Here is a 16,738-nt window from a genome sequence, read left to right as displayed (position 1 = left end):
TTCCTATGTATGTATGTTCCTAGATAGTAAAGTTAAGGAAATGTCCGTGAATATGGGTAGGAGAGTTAATATGGAGGGAGAGAGAAGGTGCTGGGGCAGGCATGGGTTGCTGCCTGATATCCTATACCTCTACATTGGCAGCCTTGGGTAACCAGGTGGGGAGGGCTATCTCCAGGGGTCTTACATCCATTGGAGACCAAATTGAAAGAGTGCTAGGCTGTGGCTTGGCTAATATCTCTTGTGTCATTACATATGTAAGGAATCTTACAACACCAGGTCATAGTCCAACAGTTTTATTTGAAAATCACAAGCTTTCGGAGGCTTTCTCCTTCGTCAGGTGAAGTGTGGGATTCCTTGAATGTTACCGCATTTATAGTCAGAGAACAATAGCTGGTGATTACAGATAAACTTTCCAAATGCCCGTTGTCAAGGCAATCAAAGTGTTCAGACAGAGAGATGTTACATACAGGACCACCGAATATACAAACGGCCAGAACAAAAGACAGACAGACAGACACAGAGAGAGAGAGAGAGAGAGAGAGAGAGAGAGAGAGAGAGAAACATCCGAAAGGAAGAGAAAGAGAGAGAATGACCCATTGTATTAAAAACATAACTTTTTTCCGCTGGTGGGGTTACGTGTAGCGTGACATGAACCCAAGATCCCGGTTGAGACCGTCCTCATGGGTGCAGAACTTGGCTATCAATCTCTGCTCGACAATTTTGCGTTGTCGTGTGTCTCGAAGGCCGCCTTGGAGAATGCTTACCCGAAGATCGGTGGCTGAATGTCCTTGACTGCTGAAGTGTTCCCCGACTGGGAGGGAACCCTCCTGTCTGGCGATTGTTGCGCGGTGTCCGTTCATCCGTTGTCGCAGTGTCTGCATGGTCTCGCCAATGTACCATGCTCTGGGGCATCCTTTCCTGCAACGTATGAGGTAGACAACGTTGGCCAAGTCACAGGAGTATGAACCATGTACCTGGTGAGTGGTGTCCTTTCGTGTGATGGTGGTATCTGTGTCGATGATCTGGCATGTCTTGAAGAGGTTGCCGTGGCAGGGTTGTGTGGTGTCGTGGACACTGTTCTCCTGAAAGCTGGGTAATTTGCTGCGAACGATGGTCTGTTTGAGGTTGGGTCGCTGTTTGAAGGCGAGTAGCGGAGGCGTGGGGATGGCCTTCGCGAGGTGTTAGTCATCATCGATGACATGTTGAAGGCTGCGGAGAACAGGGCGTAGTTTCTCCGCTCCGGGGAAGTACTGGATGACGAAGGGTACTCTGTTGGTTGCGTCCAGTGTTAGTCTTCTGAGGAGATCTATGCGATTTTTCACTGTGGCCCGTCGGAACTGTCGATTGACGAGTCGAGCGTCATATCCCGTTCTTACGAGGCCGTCTTTCAGCGTCTGTAGGTGTCCATCGCGTTCCTCCTTGTCTGAGCAGATCTTGTGTATTCGCAGGGCCTGTCCATAGGGGATGGCCTCTTTGACGTGGTTAGGGTGGAAGCTGGAAAAGTGGAGCATCGTGAGGTTGTCCGTGGGCGTGCGGTAGAGTGAGGTGCTGAGGTGCCCGTCTTTGATGGAGATTCGTGTGTCCAAGAAAGAAACCGATTCTGAGGAGTAGTTCATGGTGAGCTTGATGGTGGGATGGAACTTGTTGATGTTATCGTGTAGTCTCTTCATTGATTCTTCGCCGTGGATCCATAGGAAGAAAATGTCGTCGATGTATCTGGTGTATAGCGTTGGTTGGAGGTCCTGTGCAGTGAAGAAGTCGTGCTCGAACTTGTGCATGAAAATGTTGGCGTATTGGGGTACGAATTTGGTCCCCATGGCTATTCTGTGTGTTTGGGTAAAGAACATTATAGTCATTACATATGTCATTCCTCAATTTAGTGGTCCAGTGGATGCAGTGCCTGGAGCCAGAGGGCAGGTACCCAAGGCAATGGTGACACTACTGTCTCTGCACAGTACGATACCTGTGAGCTTCCCTCTGTCCATGCAGAAAATTCCTTAAGAAGCAAAAATTCCGCAGGGCTCAGCTGGGAGCAGCAGCCGGAAGCAGTTTCTCTGCAGGTCTGGAGTTCAATGAGAACCTTGGCACAAAGAGCAGCCAGCCAGCTCTCTCACTCCTCATAAGCCAGAAGATGCACGAGAGTAGGAGCCAGGATTGACATTTAATGCACAGCGGACAGCACCTGGTGGACATTGGCAGTAGGGCTGTGATAGATTTATCTGGACCAAATAATGCAGCATTATACATAAAGACTTAAATCGTTCCAATGTCTGCCTGTGATTGGATAATCATCTCTAGGTAGGCTGGTGGAGCACTGGAACATGTAGATGAGGGTTCTCATCTGCTCAGGTGTACATTCAATTTCAACCGCACTGAGGAATTTTTGTAATGTAACACATTGAATTTATTACATATAATGCTTCTTGTCCAGTTAAAATGATCCCTGATTAGATTGTTTCTAATAGCTTTGGTGGACGTTGGTCATCTTCCTGATTACTATCAGCTTCATCAGCTCCCTGGACTCCCTCACCTGGCAGGTGCTCCTATATGTCTATTCCTCTTATTATAAGCCTGATTATGAAGCACACAAAGCTAATTTGGAGACATAGAAAGGAAAAATTGCAAGGCTTCTCTTGAATGATCCAGGCACCTGGGTAATGATTTTTACATGGAGGCCGGAAGGAAACGGAGTTGGGGTGCGGGGGGGTGGGGGGGCGGTGGGGAAGGTATTTGGACACGAAACCCAGAAGTAAAGTTGGCTGGTCGCGAGAATGAGGGCAATAAATTTTACTTCTGGATTTTGCGCCTGGCAGTCGGGCGGGGGAAGGGCGGCGATGCGTGGAGGACATCACGGGCTTGGCGATGATCATGTCACCAGCAGATCGGAGGACATCCCCAGCAGATCAGAGATTGGGAGGAATCGGAGGCATGGAGGGATCTTGGCCATTGGGGAGAGGTCCATCTTCGGAGGGTTCCACCATCGAGGTGGGGTGGGTCCACCATTGGGGGATGATCGCAGGGGTCCTGTCGGCCAGGTGAGCTTGTTGGGCCTGGGTGAAGCACTCTTGCTCCTCTGGACCCATAAGCAGCGCAATAAAGGCCCTCACTCACCTCATAGATCCAGCCCTTTCACCTGCTTTTGCCTGATGTGACTCAGAAGTGATGGGAAACCCGGACAGGTAAGGTTAAATTCATTTTACATTTCTAATACACAAAAAATGAAGTGCCTCAACTACAGCAATGAGGTACATTGCCCCTTTAAGTTGGGACGGGACTTCCAGGTTTCTGTTGTGCACGCAAGTGGGTGCGTTGGAGCCAGGATGCGGTCCCGCTCCAAAAATCAATAATTTTACTGCTCATCTGCCCCCAACCCACCCATTCTTGGGGTTAAAATTACCCCCCTGGAGTGTGATTTCAGATTCCCTATGGTGTGCACGATTCTAACTCCGGTCAATGAAAGAGCTTTATTGTAGCTCTTCTAAGGGTTGCCCCTTGGAAAACGCACAGGGGTCATTAGCTGCAACTAGAGAGCGTACCCTTGGTCCTCCAAGAGCCAGCCAGATGTATAGCCAAGACCCAGAAATATGGCTGGCTTAGTACAAAAGACTGGCTTAGAACAAAAGCATCATGGGAGCTCTCTGGGTACTGGGCTTAATTCAGGGCTGGTGGCCACAGACAAATAGAATGTTAAGGGAGTGGAATCTCTTCTTTAGGAACATTAGTAACAGGAGTAGGCCATTCAGCCCCTTGAACCTGCTCCGCTATTCAGTTAGATCGTGGCCAATCTGCACCTCAACTCCAAAGGCGAGTGCCTTTGCTCCATATGCCTTGATACCCTTACCTAACAAAACTCTATCTATCCCAGTCTTGAGAATTCCATCTGTCCCAACATCCACAGCATTTTGGGGCAGAGAGTTCCAGATTTCCACTACCCTTTTTGTGAAAAAGTGCTTCCTGATTTTGCTCTTGAATGGCCTCGCTCCAAATTTAAGATTATGTCCCCTTGTTCTTGATTCCCTCACCAGAGGAAACAGTTCCTCTGCATCTACCCTATCAAATCCTTTCAATGTTTTAACTACCTCGATCAGATCAGCCCTTGATCTTCTAAACTCAAGGGAATACAAGCCAAGTTTATGCAACCTAGCCTCATAATTTAACCCTCTAAGCCCCGATATTATTCTGGTGAATTTGCATTGCACCCTTTCCAAGGCCAATATATCTTTCCTGAATTGCGGTTCCCAACACTGAACGAAATACTCCAGATGGGTTCTGACCAAGGCTCTGTACATTTGAAGCATAATTCCCCCCGCTTTCTATTCCAGCCCCCTTGAGATAAAGGCCAACATTCCATTAGCCATTTTGATTCCTTTTGTACCTGTTTATTAGCTTTTAATGACTGTTATCGCTGGAATCCCCCAAGGATCTATCCACGACCCCCTCCTATTTCTCATCTACATGCCGCCCCTCAGTGACATCATCAGAAAACATAACATCAGATTCCGCATGTATGCGAACAACATCCAGCTCTACCTCACCACTACCTCTGATTTCTCATGCTGCTTGTCCTATGGAATGAGCAGAAATTGCCTCCAATTAAATATTTGGAAGACTGTAGCCATTGTCTTCGGTCCCCACCACAAATTCCGTCCCCTAGGCCACCAACTCCATCTCCTCACTGGCCGCTGTCTGAGGCTGAACGAACTGTTGGCAACCTTGGCGTCCTATTTGACCCTGAGCTGGGCTTCCGATCCCATATCCTCTCCGTCACCAAGACCACCTGCTTCCCCCTCTGTAACATCACCCGTGTCTGCCCCTGCCTCAGCTTATCTGCTGCTGAAACCCCCATCCATGCCTTTGTTACCTCTAGACTGGACTATTCCAACGCTCTCCTAGACGGCCTCCCATCTTCCACCCTCCATAAACTTCAGCTCATCCAAAACTCTGCTGCCCATATCCTTGTAAAACATCAGATAGACAGGTGGTGCTGGTTAGACTATTTCAGCCTAGTCTTCAGTTGCTTCCAAGCCTTTATTCTCAGAGATCCCCCTTATACATTGTGCACCCCTTAGATAAGCTCCCTCCTATAAATGGATACGCGAGTCCCCAATTGATGCCCACCATTGAATACAATTAACACTAATTGATATAAATCACATGGATACAATTAATAGTCCTAACTCGCACCAAGTCCCGTTCATCCATCACCCCTGTGCTCACTGACCTACATTGGCTCCTGGTCCGGCAATGCCTCGATCTTAAAAAATTTTCATTCTTGTTTTCAAATCCCTCCATGGCCTCACCCCTCCCTATCTCTGTAACCTCCTCCAGCCCTACAACCCTCCGAGATCTCTGCGCTTCTCCAATTCTTGCTTCCTGCGCATCCCCGATTTTCATAGTTCCACCATTGGTGGCCGTACCTTTAGCTGCCTAGGCCCTAAGCTCTGGAATTCCCTCCCTAAACCTCTCTGCCTTCCTAACTCTCTCTCCTCCTTTAAGAAACTCCATAAAACCTACCTCTTTGATCAAGTTTTTGGACACCTGTCCTAATATCTCATTATGTGGCTCAGTGTCAAATTTTGTTTGATAATTGTTCCTGCGAAGCACCTTAGGACATTTTACTGATTAAAGGCACTATATAAATGCAAGTTGTAGTTTTTTTGTGTACTTAGACTCCCAAATCTCTTTGCTCCTCTACAGTTCCTAGTTTCTCACCATTTATAAAATACTCTGATTTATCTTTCTTGGGTCCAAAGTGGATGACCTCACACGTGCCCATAGTGAACTCCATTTGCCATAGTTTTGCACACTCACTGAATCTGTCTCTGTCCCTGCTCCCATCTACACTACTTAATGTCCCTCCTAACTATCTATGGTCACACCAATGGAAGGGACCGTTATAGCAATAGGGGCTTCGTTGATGGCACCCTGCACTCTGAGAAAGCCAGGCATCATGTAGTTTCTGCTGTGAATCTAAGTCCATTGACATCTTTATATAATTTGATGTTCTTTTGAATAGTGTATGTTACATCCTTTATACAACTTTGTGCTGCTGATTTGAACACATTACTGATGTCTGCATTTGCAGCATGATAGCATCAAAGTTGAGGGTGACTGTGACCTTTACTTTAACTGAGAGGGCAGTCGGGTCTCCTGTGATTGATCTTAGATCCATATTGAGTGGTCTACAAATACCCTCAATGGTTCCTTGTGGAACCTAGTCTCTTCAAATATTGCTCTTCTGTGAGGTGTCTGAGACTTCTGCCTCTCTAACTCGAGAGTGGGAGGGGTTCAGGCAACTGGGATGCAGTGCCCTCCTCTACAGTTTCACCCCTACCCTCTCCCTCTAAATCTGATCCTCCTCGCCTCAATGGCAACCAAGGAGGGAAATTCCAAAGGGGAAAACCATACTTGGATGACATTCAGGCAGCTTTCGGTGGGAGAGTCAGGAGAAATGAGGAGTGCTCCTTTAAAATCAAGATGTTACAGCTGCATACTCAAGACCACAGAGCAGCCCTCAACAATAGCAGGAAAAAAAGTAATCACTAACCAAAATCTAAAACTCATAAAAAATCACACGCAGTTACAGGTCCCAGTATCAGCCTCCACTATTCACTGCACCAGGCAACAAAGGACACCTGTTTTACTCAAGAGAGGCCTCCATTTGGTGCCTAAACTAGCAGAGGTTACAAAAGTCCTGCTGAGCGACGTCATTAGGAAGCAGGGAGTTGATTTACACTCCTGCAACCCTTAGTGGGCAGGCGCTTCTCCAATGGCAGACCTGAAGCCAGAAAGCAATGCTAGCGCTGCATGATCACGTGTTCGTTTACGCACCTTGGTACTCCAATTCTGCTTCTTCAGGGGTTCAAGATCAGCAGAAAGCGTTTTAAATGAGTATATAGGCCAGGATTGTAATGGGCGAGCAGCACCAACCAGAAGCCTAAAGTCCAGCCTGAAATGATCAGTTGTGGCATTGATTCAGAGATTCTGGGTAAAGCAAGAAGCTAAATGGGCCAGTCTCCTTGTTCACAATCTCGCTGAATTATGGGATCAAATTGGACATGGCGAGACTGCGAAATCATTCACAGCAACAAAATGAGAGAGCAAGGAAGTGACGGAGTGTTACAAACTATTAATAGTGAATGCACTTTCTACTCACACGATGAGGTACAATGTTCACCGAATACAGAATTTTTTTTTTTATTATTCGTTTATGGGATGTGGACGTTGCTGGCAAAGCCAGCATTTATTGCCCATCCCTAATTGCCCTTGAGAAGGTGGTGGTGAGCCGCCTTCTTGAACCGCTGCAGTTCGTGTGGTGAAGATTTTCCCACAGTGCTGTTAGGTAGGGAGTTCCAGGATTTTGACCCAGCGACAATGAAGGAACGGCGATATATTTCCAAGTCGGAATGGTGTGTGACTTGGAGGGGAACGTGCCGGTGGTGGTATTCCCATGTGCCTGCTGCTCTTGCCCTACTGGGTGGTAGAGGTCGTGGATTTGGGAGGTGCTGTCGAAGAAGCCCTGGCGAGTTGCTGCAGTGCATCCTGTGGATGGTGCACACTGCAGCCACAGTGCGCCGGTGGTGAAGGGAGTGAATGTTTAGGGTGGTGGATGGGGCGCCAATCAAGCGGGCTGCTTTGTCCTGGATGGTGTCGAGCTTCTTGAGTGTTGTTGGAGCTGCACTCATCCAGGCAAGTGGAGAATATTCCATCACACTCCTAACTTGTGCCTTGTAGATGGTGGAAAGGCTTTGGGGAGTCAGGAGGTGAGTCACTCGCCGCAGAATACCCAGCCACAGTATTTATGTGCCTGGTCCGGTTAAGTTTCTGGTCAATGGTGACCCCCAGGATGTTGATGGTGGGGGATTCAGCGAAGGTAATGCCGTTGAATGTCAAGGGGAGGTGGTTAGACTATCTCTTGTTGGAGATGGTCATTGCCTGGCATTTGTCTGGCGCGAATGTTACTTGCCACTTATCAGCCCAAGCCTGGATGTTGTCCAGGTCTTGCTGCATGCGGGCTCGGACTTCTTCATTATCTGAGGGGTTGCGAATGGAACTGAACACTGTGCAATCATCAGCCAACATCCCCATTTCTGACCTTATGATGGAGGGAAGGTCATTGATGAAGCAGCTGAAGATGGTTGGGCCTAGGACACTGCCCGGAGGAACTCTTGCAGCAATGTCCTGGGGCTGAGATGATTGGCCTCCAACAACCACTACCATCTTCCTTTGTGCTAGGTATGACTCCAGCCACTGGAGAGTTTTCCCCGTGATTCCCACTGACTTCAATTTTACTAGGGCTCCTTGGTGCCACACTCGGTCAAATGCTGCCTTGATGTTAAGGGCAGTTACTCTCACCTCACCTCTGGAATTCAACTCTTTTGTCCATGTTTGGACCAAGGCTGTAATGAGGTCTGGAGCCGAGTGGTCCTGGCGGAACCGAAACTGAGCATCGATGAGCAGGTTATTGGTGAGTAAGTGCTGCTTGATAGCACTGTCGACGACACCTTCCATCACTTTGCTGATGATTGAGAGTAGACTGATGGGGCGGTAATTGGCCGGATTGGACTTGACCTGCTTCTTGTGGACAGGACATACCTGGGCAATTTTCCACATTGTTGGGTGGATGCCAGTGTTGTAGCTGTACTGGAACAGCTTGGCTAGAGGCGCAGCTAGTTCTGGAGCACAAGTCTTCAGCACTACAGGGGATGTTGTCGGGGCCCATAGCCGTTGCTGTATCCAGTGCACTCAGCCATTACTTGATATCGCGTAGTGATACACGGGTGAAATCCATCTTGGGCAGTACAGCAAGTGAGTGATAGTGAATTAACAGCCCGTTTCACACTCTGCCCAAAGTGAATGATCGTTAATTAACAGCCCGTTTCACAATCTGCCCAAAGTGGGCGATAGTGAATTAACAGCCCATTTCACAATCTGCCCAAAGTGGGCGATAGTGAATTAACAGCCCATTTCACAATCTGCCCAAAGTGGGCGATAGTGAATTAACAGCCCATTTCACACTCCGCCCAAAGTGAATGATCGTTAATTAAACAGCCCGTTTCACACTCTGCCCAAAGTGAACAATAGTGAATTAACAGCCTGTTTCACACTCTGCCCGAAGTGAGCGATAGTGAATTAACAGCCCGTTTCACACTCTGTCCAAAGTGAATGATCGTTAATTAAACAGCCCATTTCACACTCTGCCCAAAGTGAACAATAGTGAATTAACAGCCTGTTTCACACTCTGCCCGAAGTGAGCGATAGTGAATTAACAGCCCGTTTCACACTCTGCCCAAAGTGAATGATCGTTAATTAACAGCCCGTTTCACAATCTGCCCAAAGTGGGCGATAGTGAATTAACAGCCTGTTTGACACTTTGCCCGTAGTGAGCGATAGTGAATTAACAGCCTGTTTGACACCCCGCCCAAAGTTAGCGATAGTGAATTAACAGCCCGTTTGACACTTTGCCCGTAGTGAGCGATAGTGAATTAACAGCCCGTTTCACACTCTGCCCGAAGTGAGCGATAGTGAATTAACAGCCCGTTTCACACTCCGCCCAAAGTTAGCGATAGTGAATTAACAGCCCGTTTCACACTCTGCCCGAAGTGAGCGATAGTGAATTAACAGCCCGTTTCACACTCCGCCCAAAGTGAATGATCGTTAATTAAACAGCCCGTTTCACACTCTGCCCAAAGTGAACAATAGTGAATTAACAGCCTGTTTCACACTCTGCCCGAAGTGAGCGATAGTGAATTAACAGCCCGTTTCACACTCTGCCCAAAGTGAATGATCGTTAATTAACAGCCCGTTTCACACTCTGCCCAAAGTGGGCGATAGTGAATTAACAGCCTGTTTCACACTTTGCCCGTAGTGAGCGATAGTGAATTAACAGCCCGTTTCACACTCTGCCCAAAGTGAATGATCGTTAATTAACAGCCCGTTTCACACTCTGCCCAAAGTGAATGATCGTTAATTAACAGCCCGTTTCACACTCTGCCCGAAGTGAGCGATAGTGAATTAACAGCCCGTTTCACACTCTGCCCGAAGTGAGCGATAGTGAATTAACAGCCCGTTTCACACTCCGCCCAAAGTGAATGATCGTTAATTAAACAGCCCGTTTCACACTCTGCCCAAAGTGAACAATAGTGAATTAACAGCCTGTTTCACACTCTGCCCGAAGTGAGCGATAGTGAATTAACAGCCCGTTTCACACTCTGCCCAAAGTGAATGATCGTTAATTAACAGCCCGTTTCACACTCTGCCCAAAGTTAGCGATAGTGAATTAACAGCCCGTTTCACACTCTGCCCGAAGTGAGCGATAGTGAATTAACAGCCCGTTTCACACTCTGCCCGAAGTGAGCGATAGTGAATTAACAGCCCGTTTCACACTCTGCCCAAAGTGAATGATCGTTAATTAACAGCCCGTTTCACACTCTGCCCAAAGTGAATGATCGTTAATTAACAGCCCGTTTCACACTCTGCCCGAAGTGAGCGATAGTGAATTAACAGCCCGTTTCACACTCTGCCCGAAGTGAGCGATAGTGAATTAACAGCCCGTTTCACACTCCGCCCAAAGTGAATGATCGTTAATTAAACAGCCCGTTTCACACTCTGCCCAAAGTGAACAATAGTGAATTAACAGCCCGTTTCACACTCTGCCCGAAGTGAGCGATAGTGAATTAACAGCCCGTTTCACACTCCGCCCAAAGTGAATGATCGTTAATTAAACAGCCCGTTTCACACTCTGCCCAAAGTGAACAATAGTGAATTAACAGCCTGTTTCACACTCTGCCCGAAGTGAGCGATAGTGAATTAACAGCCCGTTTCACACTCTGCCCAAAGTGAATGATCGTTAATTAACAGCCCGTTTCACAATCTGCCCAAAGTGGGCGATAGTGAATTAACAGCCTGTTTCACACTTTGCCCGTAGTGAGCGATAGTGAATTAACAGCCCGTTTCACACTCTGCCCAAAGTGAATGATCGTTAATTAACAGCCCGTTTCACACTCTGCCCAAAGTGAATGATCGTTAATTAAACAGCCCGTTTCACACTCTGCCCAAAGTGAACAATAGTGAATTAACAGCCTGTTTCACACTCTGCCCGAAGTGAGCGATAGTGAATTAACAGCCCGTTTCACACTCTGCCCAAAGTGAATGATCGTTAATTAACAGCCCGTTTCACACTCTGCCCAAAGTTAGCGATAGTGAATTAACAGCCCGTTTCACACTCTGCCCGAAGTGAGCGATAGTGAATTAACAGCCCGTTTCACACTCTGCCCGAAGTGAGCGATAGTGAATTAACAGCCCGTTTCACACTCTGCCCAAAGTGAATGATCGTTAATTAAACAGCCCGTTTCACACTCTGCCCGAAGTGAGCGATAGTGAATTAACAGCCCGTTTCACACTCTGCCCGAAGTGAGCGATAGTGAATTAACAGCCCGTTTCACACTCCGCCCAAAGTGAATGATCGTTAATTAAACAGCCCGTTTCACACTCTGCCCAAAGTGAACAATAGTGAATTAACAGCCTGTTTCACACTCTGCCCGAAGTGAGCGATAGTGAATTAACAGCCCGTTTCACACTCTGCCCAAAGTGAATGATCGTTAATTAACAGCCCGTTTCACACTCTGCCCGAAGTGAGCGATAGTGAATTAACAGCCCGTTCACACTCCGCCCCGTTCTCTTTTCCATTGACATCGCTCATTCCTGTTTTGCACCAACTGCCCATGACAAATTTCACCCCCACAAAATTCAAAAGGCCGGAGGAATAGATAGATTCTCTACCTTTCAGGGTCTTCTTCAGTTTTCAAATGAATGCATTCTCCACTGCAGGCCTCTGTTGTTCATTCCATTGGTCCTCAAGAGTCATGTGGTTGATATGGGAAGTGAGGTGTAACCTTCATTACCATACATGATTGGTTAGAAAGAATCAATAGATTCTTCAGACCCTGGTGTTCAAAACGGGCGTGAGGAGCCGCTGTCTATCAAGTGAGAACCAGGGTTTGGGGTTTAGTCATGGGCATTTAGGAAACCCTGCCTAACATGACAAGGGTCCTTACTGCTGACATTCCTGAGGTACTGAATGAGTACTTTGCATCTGTCTATACAAAAGAAGAGGATGAAGTTAATGTCGCAGTAAAGGAGGACGGAGTAGAGATACTGGATAGGATGAAAATAGATAGAAAGGAGGTGCTACTTGGTTGGCATCACTCAAAGTTAACAAGTCAGCTGGTCTAAATAGGATGCATTGTAGGTTGCTAAGGGAATCAAGGATGGAGATAGCAGAAGCTCTGACCACAATCTTTCAATCCTCCTTGGATATGGGAGTGGTGCCAGAGGACTGGAGAATTGCAAATATTACACCCCGATTCAATAAAGGGGAGAGCAATAAACCTGGTAACTACAGTCCAATCAGTCTAACATCAGTGGTGGGAAAACTACTAGAGATAATTGTCAAGGACAAAATTAATTCTCACTTGGAGAAGTATGGGTTAATAAGGGACAGCCAGCACAGATTTGTAAAAAGCAAATCTTGTCCGACTAACCTGATTGAGTTCTTGAATGAAGTATCAGAGAGGGTTGATGAAGGTAGTGCAGTAGATGTTGTATATATGGACTTTCAAGAGGCATTTGATAAAGTACCGCATTACAGACTCATTCAGAAAATAGAAGCTCATGGGATTAAAGGGACCGTGGTAACTTGGGTACATAATTGGCTGAGGGATAGGGGGCAGAGAGTAGAGGTGAACGGATGTATTTCTGACTGGAGAGAAGAATGCAGTGGGGTTTCCCAGGGGTGGGTATTAGGACCATTGCTTTTCTTGTTGTATATAAATGACCTGGACTTGGGTATAGGGAGTACAATTTCGAAGTTTGCGGATGGTACAAAACTTGGCAACGTAGTAAATAGTGAGCAGGATAGTAGCAGACTTCAGGAGGACATGGACAAACTGGTGAAATGGGCAGACCCATGGCAGATGCAATTTAATGCGGATAAGTGTGAAGTGATGCATTTTAGGAGGAACAAATGGAAAGGCAGTATAATCTAAATGGTACTATTTTGAGGAGGATGCAAGAACAGAGGGACCTGGGGGTGTATATTCACAAATCTTTGAAGGTGGCAGGGCAAGTTGATACGGCGGTTAAGAAAGTGTATGGGATACTTGGCTTTATAAATAGGGGCATTGAATACAAAGTGAAGGAAGTTTTGCTAAACCTTTATAAATCACTGGTTAGGCCTCAGCTCGTTTATTGTGTCCAATTCTGGGCATCACACTTTAGGAAGGATGTCAAGGCCTTGGAGAGGGTGAAGAGGAGGTTTACCAGGATGATACCAGGGATGAGGGACTTCAGTTATGTGGAGAGATTGGAGAAGCTGGGATTGTTCTCCTTAGAGCAGAGAAGGCTAAGGGGGACCTAATAGAGGTATTCAAAATTATGAAGGGTTTTGATAGAGCAAGTTGGGAGAAACTGTTTCCACTGGCAAGTGGGTCGGTAACCAGAGGTCAAAGATTTAAAATAAGTGTCAAAAGAACTCGAGGGGAAATAAGGAGAAATTTTTTTCACACAGAGGGTTGTTAATATCTGGAACGCACTTCCTGAAAGGGTGGTGGAATCAGATTCCTTAGGAACTTTCAAAAGCCAATTAGACATAGAACCATAGAAAAGATACAGCACAGAAGGGGGCCATTCGGCCCATCGTGTCCGCGCTGGCTTGAAGAACAATCAGGTGCCCATTCTAATCCCACCTTCCAGCATTCGGTCCGTAGCCCTGGAGCTTACAGCACTTTAGGTGCAGGTCCAGGTAATTTTTAAAAGAGATGAAGGTCCCTGCCTCTACCACCAATTCGGGCAGTGAATTCCATACACCCATCACCTTCTGGGTAAAAAAGATTTTCCTCATGTCCCCTCTAATCCTTCCGCCAATCAGCTTAAATCTGTGTCCTCTAGTTCTTGAACTCTCCGCTAAGGGAAACAGGTACTTCCTGTCTACTCTATCTAGGCCCCTCATAATTTTGTACACCTCAATCAAGTCTCCCCTCAGCCTCCTTTGCTCCAAGGAAAACAACACCAGCCTATCCAATCTCTCCTCGTAGCTGCAATTTTCAAGCCCTGGCAACATTCTTGTAAATCTTCTCTGCACTCTCTCCAGAGCAATTACGTTCTTCCTATAATGTGGTGACCAGAACTGTGCACAATACTCCAGCTGTGGCCTTACCAGCGTTTTATCCAGTTCCATCATTACATCCCTGCTTTTGTATTCTATACCTCGGCTAATAACGGAGAGCATTCCGTATGCCTTCTTCACAACCTTATCTACCTGTACTGCCACCTTCAGGGACCAGTGCACATGCACTCCAAGGGCTCTCACTTCCTCTACCCTTCTCAATATATTTCCGTTTACTGCGTATTCCTTTTTACTGTTTGCCCTCCCTAAGTGCATAACCTCACACTTCTCCGGGTTGAACTCCATTTGTCACTTTTCCGCCCACTCCACCAACCCATTGATATCTTCTTGGAGTCTACAGCTATCCTCTTCACTATCAACTACACGGCCAATTTTTGTGTCGTCTGCAAATTTGCCAATCATGCCCCCTACATTCAAGTCCAAATCATTAATATATACCACAAACAGCAAGGGACCCAGCACTGAGCCCTGTTGCACACCACTGGAAATGGATTTCCATTCGCAAAGACATCCATCGACTTTTACCCTTTGTTTCCTGTTACTGAGCCAATTTTGGATCCAATTCGCCACATTTCCCTGTATCCTATGGGCTTTTACCTTTCTGACCAGTCTGCCACGTGGGACCTTGTCAAATGCCTTACTAAAATCCATGTAGACAACATCCACTGCATTACCCTCATCGATCTTTCTTGTCACTTCCTCAAAGAATTCAATCAGATTTGTAAGGCATGACCTTCCCTGAACAAATCCATGCTGACTATCCCTGATTAAACCATGCCTTTCCAAGTGACAGTTTATCCTATCTCTCAGTATTGATTCTAATAGTTTGCCCATCACCGAGGTAAGACTGACTGGTCTATAATTGTTCGGCCTTTCCCTTGTACCCTTTTTAAACAATGGTACTACATCTGCAGTCTTCCAGTCCTCCGGTACCTTCCCTGTATCTAGTGAGGATTGGAAAATGATCTTCAGAGCATCCGCTATTTCCTCCCTGGCTTCCTTCAATAGCCGAAGAAACAATCCATCCGGCCCTGATGACTTATCAACTTCCAAGGATTCCAGTCCCTCAAGTACTTCCTCTCTCGTTATGTTTACCTGATCCAATATTTCACACCTCTCCTCTTTAACTACTACGTCCGGATCATCCCTTTCCTTTGTGAACAAGACAAAATATTCATTTAAAACCCTACCCATTTCCTCTGCTTCTACAAACAAGTTACCCTTATCATCCCTGATAGGTCCCACCTTTTCTTTAGCTATCCTCTTGCTCTTAATGTACTGATAAAACATCTTTGCGTTTTCTTTAATCTTACTAGCTAATATTTCTTCATGCCCTTTTTTTGCTTTCCTTATTTCCTTTTTTACGTCATCCCTGTACTTTCTATACTCCTCTAGGCTTTCCCAGTATTTAGTTTTCTGTGACAGTCATAAGCTTTCTTTTTCTGCTTTATCTTGCCCCATATACTTCGAGACAATCAGGGGGCTCTAAATTTGGCAGTGCCACTCCTTTTCTTTGAGGGGACGTGTCTGCATTGTACCCATAGAATTTCACTTTTTAGTGCCTCCCACTGGCTTGCCACTGATTTCTCCTCAAGTAGTTGTGACCAGTCCACTTCTGCCAAATCACCTCTTAGTTCTGTAAAATTTGCCTTACCCCAATTTAAAATGTTTACTCCTGATTTAACTTTGTCCTTTTCCATAATAATGCTAAAACTAACTGAATTGTGGTCACTATCCTCAATATGGTCATCCACTGTCACTTCACCCACTTGCCCATCTTCATTTTTTTTTATTCGTTCATGGGATGTGGGAGTCGCTGGAGAGGCCAGCATTTATTGCCCATCCCTAATTGCCCTTGAGAAGGTGGTGGTGAGCTGCCTTCTTGAACCGCTGCAGTCTGTGTGGTGAAGGTTCTCCCACAGTGCTGTTAGGGAGTTCCAGGATTTTGACCAGGACTAAATCTAGAATTGCATCCCCTCTTGTTGGGATTGTCACGTACTGGCTAAAAAAGTTCTCCTGGACACCAATCAAGAATTTTGCACCCTCTGTGCCCCTCACACTGTTTGAATCCCGGTTGATGTTAGGGTAGTTGAAGTCCCCTACTATTATTGCCCTCTTATTTTTGCACTCAGAAATTTGCCTACATATTTGTTCTTCTATCTCCCTTTCGCTATTCGGGGGTCTATAGTCCACTCCTAGTAGTGTGACTGCCTCTTTTTTATTTCTTAGCTCAACCCATATGGCCTCGATTGATGATCAATTTAGCATGTCATCCCTTCTCTCAACTGTAATTGATTCTTTAACCAATAATACTACCCCCCCCCCTCCTTTTTTTATCACCCACTCTATCCTGCCTGAAAACTCTATATCCAGGAATACTGAGCTGCCAATTATCCCCCTCTTTAAGTCAGGTTTCCATTTATAGCAATAATATCATGCTGCCATGTACTTGAAGAGGACTAATTTGCAGGGTTATGGGGAAAAAGCTGGGGTGTGGAACTAAATTGGACAGCTCTTTCAAAGAGCCAGCACAGGCATGAAGGGTGCTGTAAG

General features: G+C 46.3%; 1 protein-coding gene across 1 annotated transcript; it reads right to left on the bottom strand.

The window, feature by feature from the left end:
• Positions 1–285: 285 nt before the first annotated feature.
• Positions 286–11,847, bottom strand: LOC137321348 (uncharacterized). The gene is made up of 2 exons (XM_067983734.1): positions 11,782–11,847; positions 286–1,824 (listed from the first exon to the last, which is right to left on the bottom strand). The coding sequence occupies exon 2, from the start codon at positions 1,815–1,817 to the stop codon at positions 1,182–1,184; it is 636 nt and encodes a 211-aa protein (XP_067839835.1). The 5' UTR covers positions 1,818–1,824; positions 11,782–11,847; the 3' UTR covers positions 286–1,181.
• Between the last annotated feature and the right edge of the window lie 4,891 nt (positions 11,848–16,738).

This window comes from Heptranchias perlo, chromosome 5, assembly GCF_035084215.1.
Source record: "Heptranchias perlo isolate sHepPer1 chromosome 5, sHepPer1.hap1, whole genome shotgun sequence".
Classification (NCBI taxonomy): Eukaryota; Metazoa; Chordata; class Chondrichthyes; order Hexanchiformes; family Hexanchidae; genus Heptranchias; species Heptranchias perlo.
Note: the sequence above shows the minus strand (reverse complement) of the source record. Positions and strands in the feature narration are given on the sequence as shown.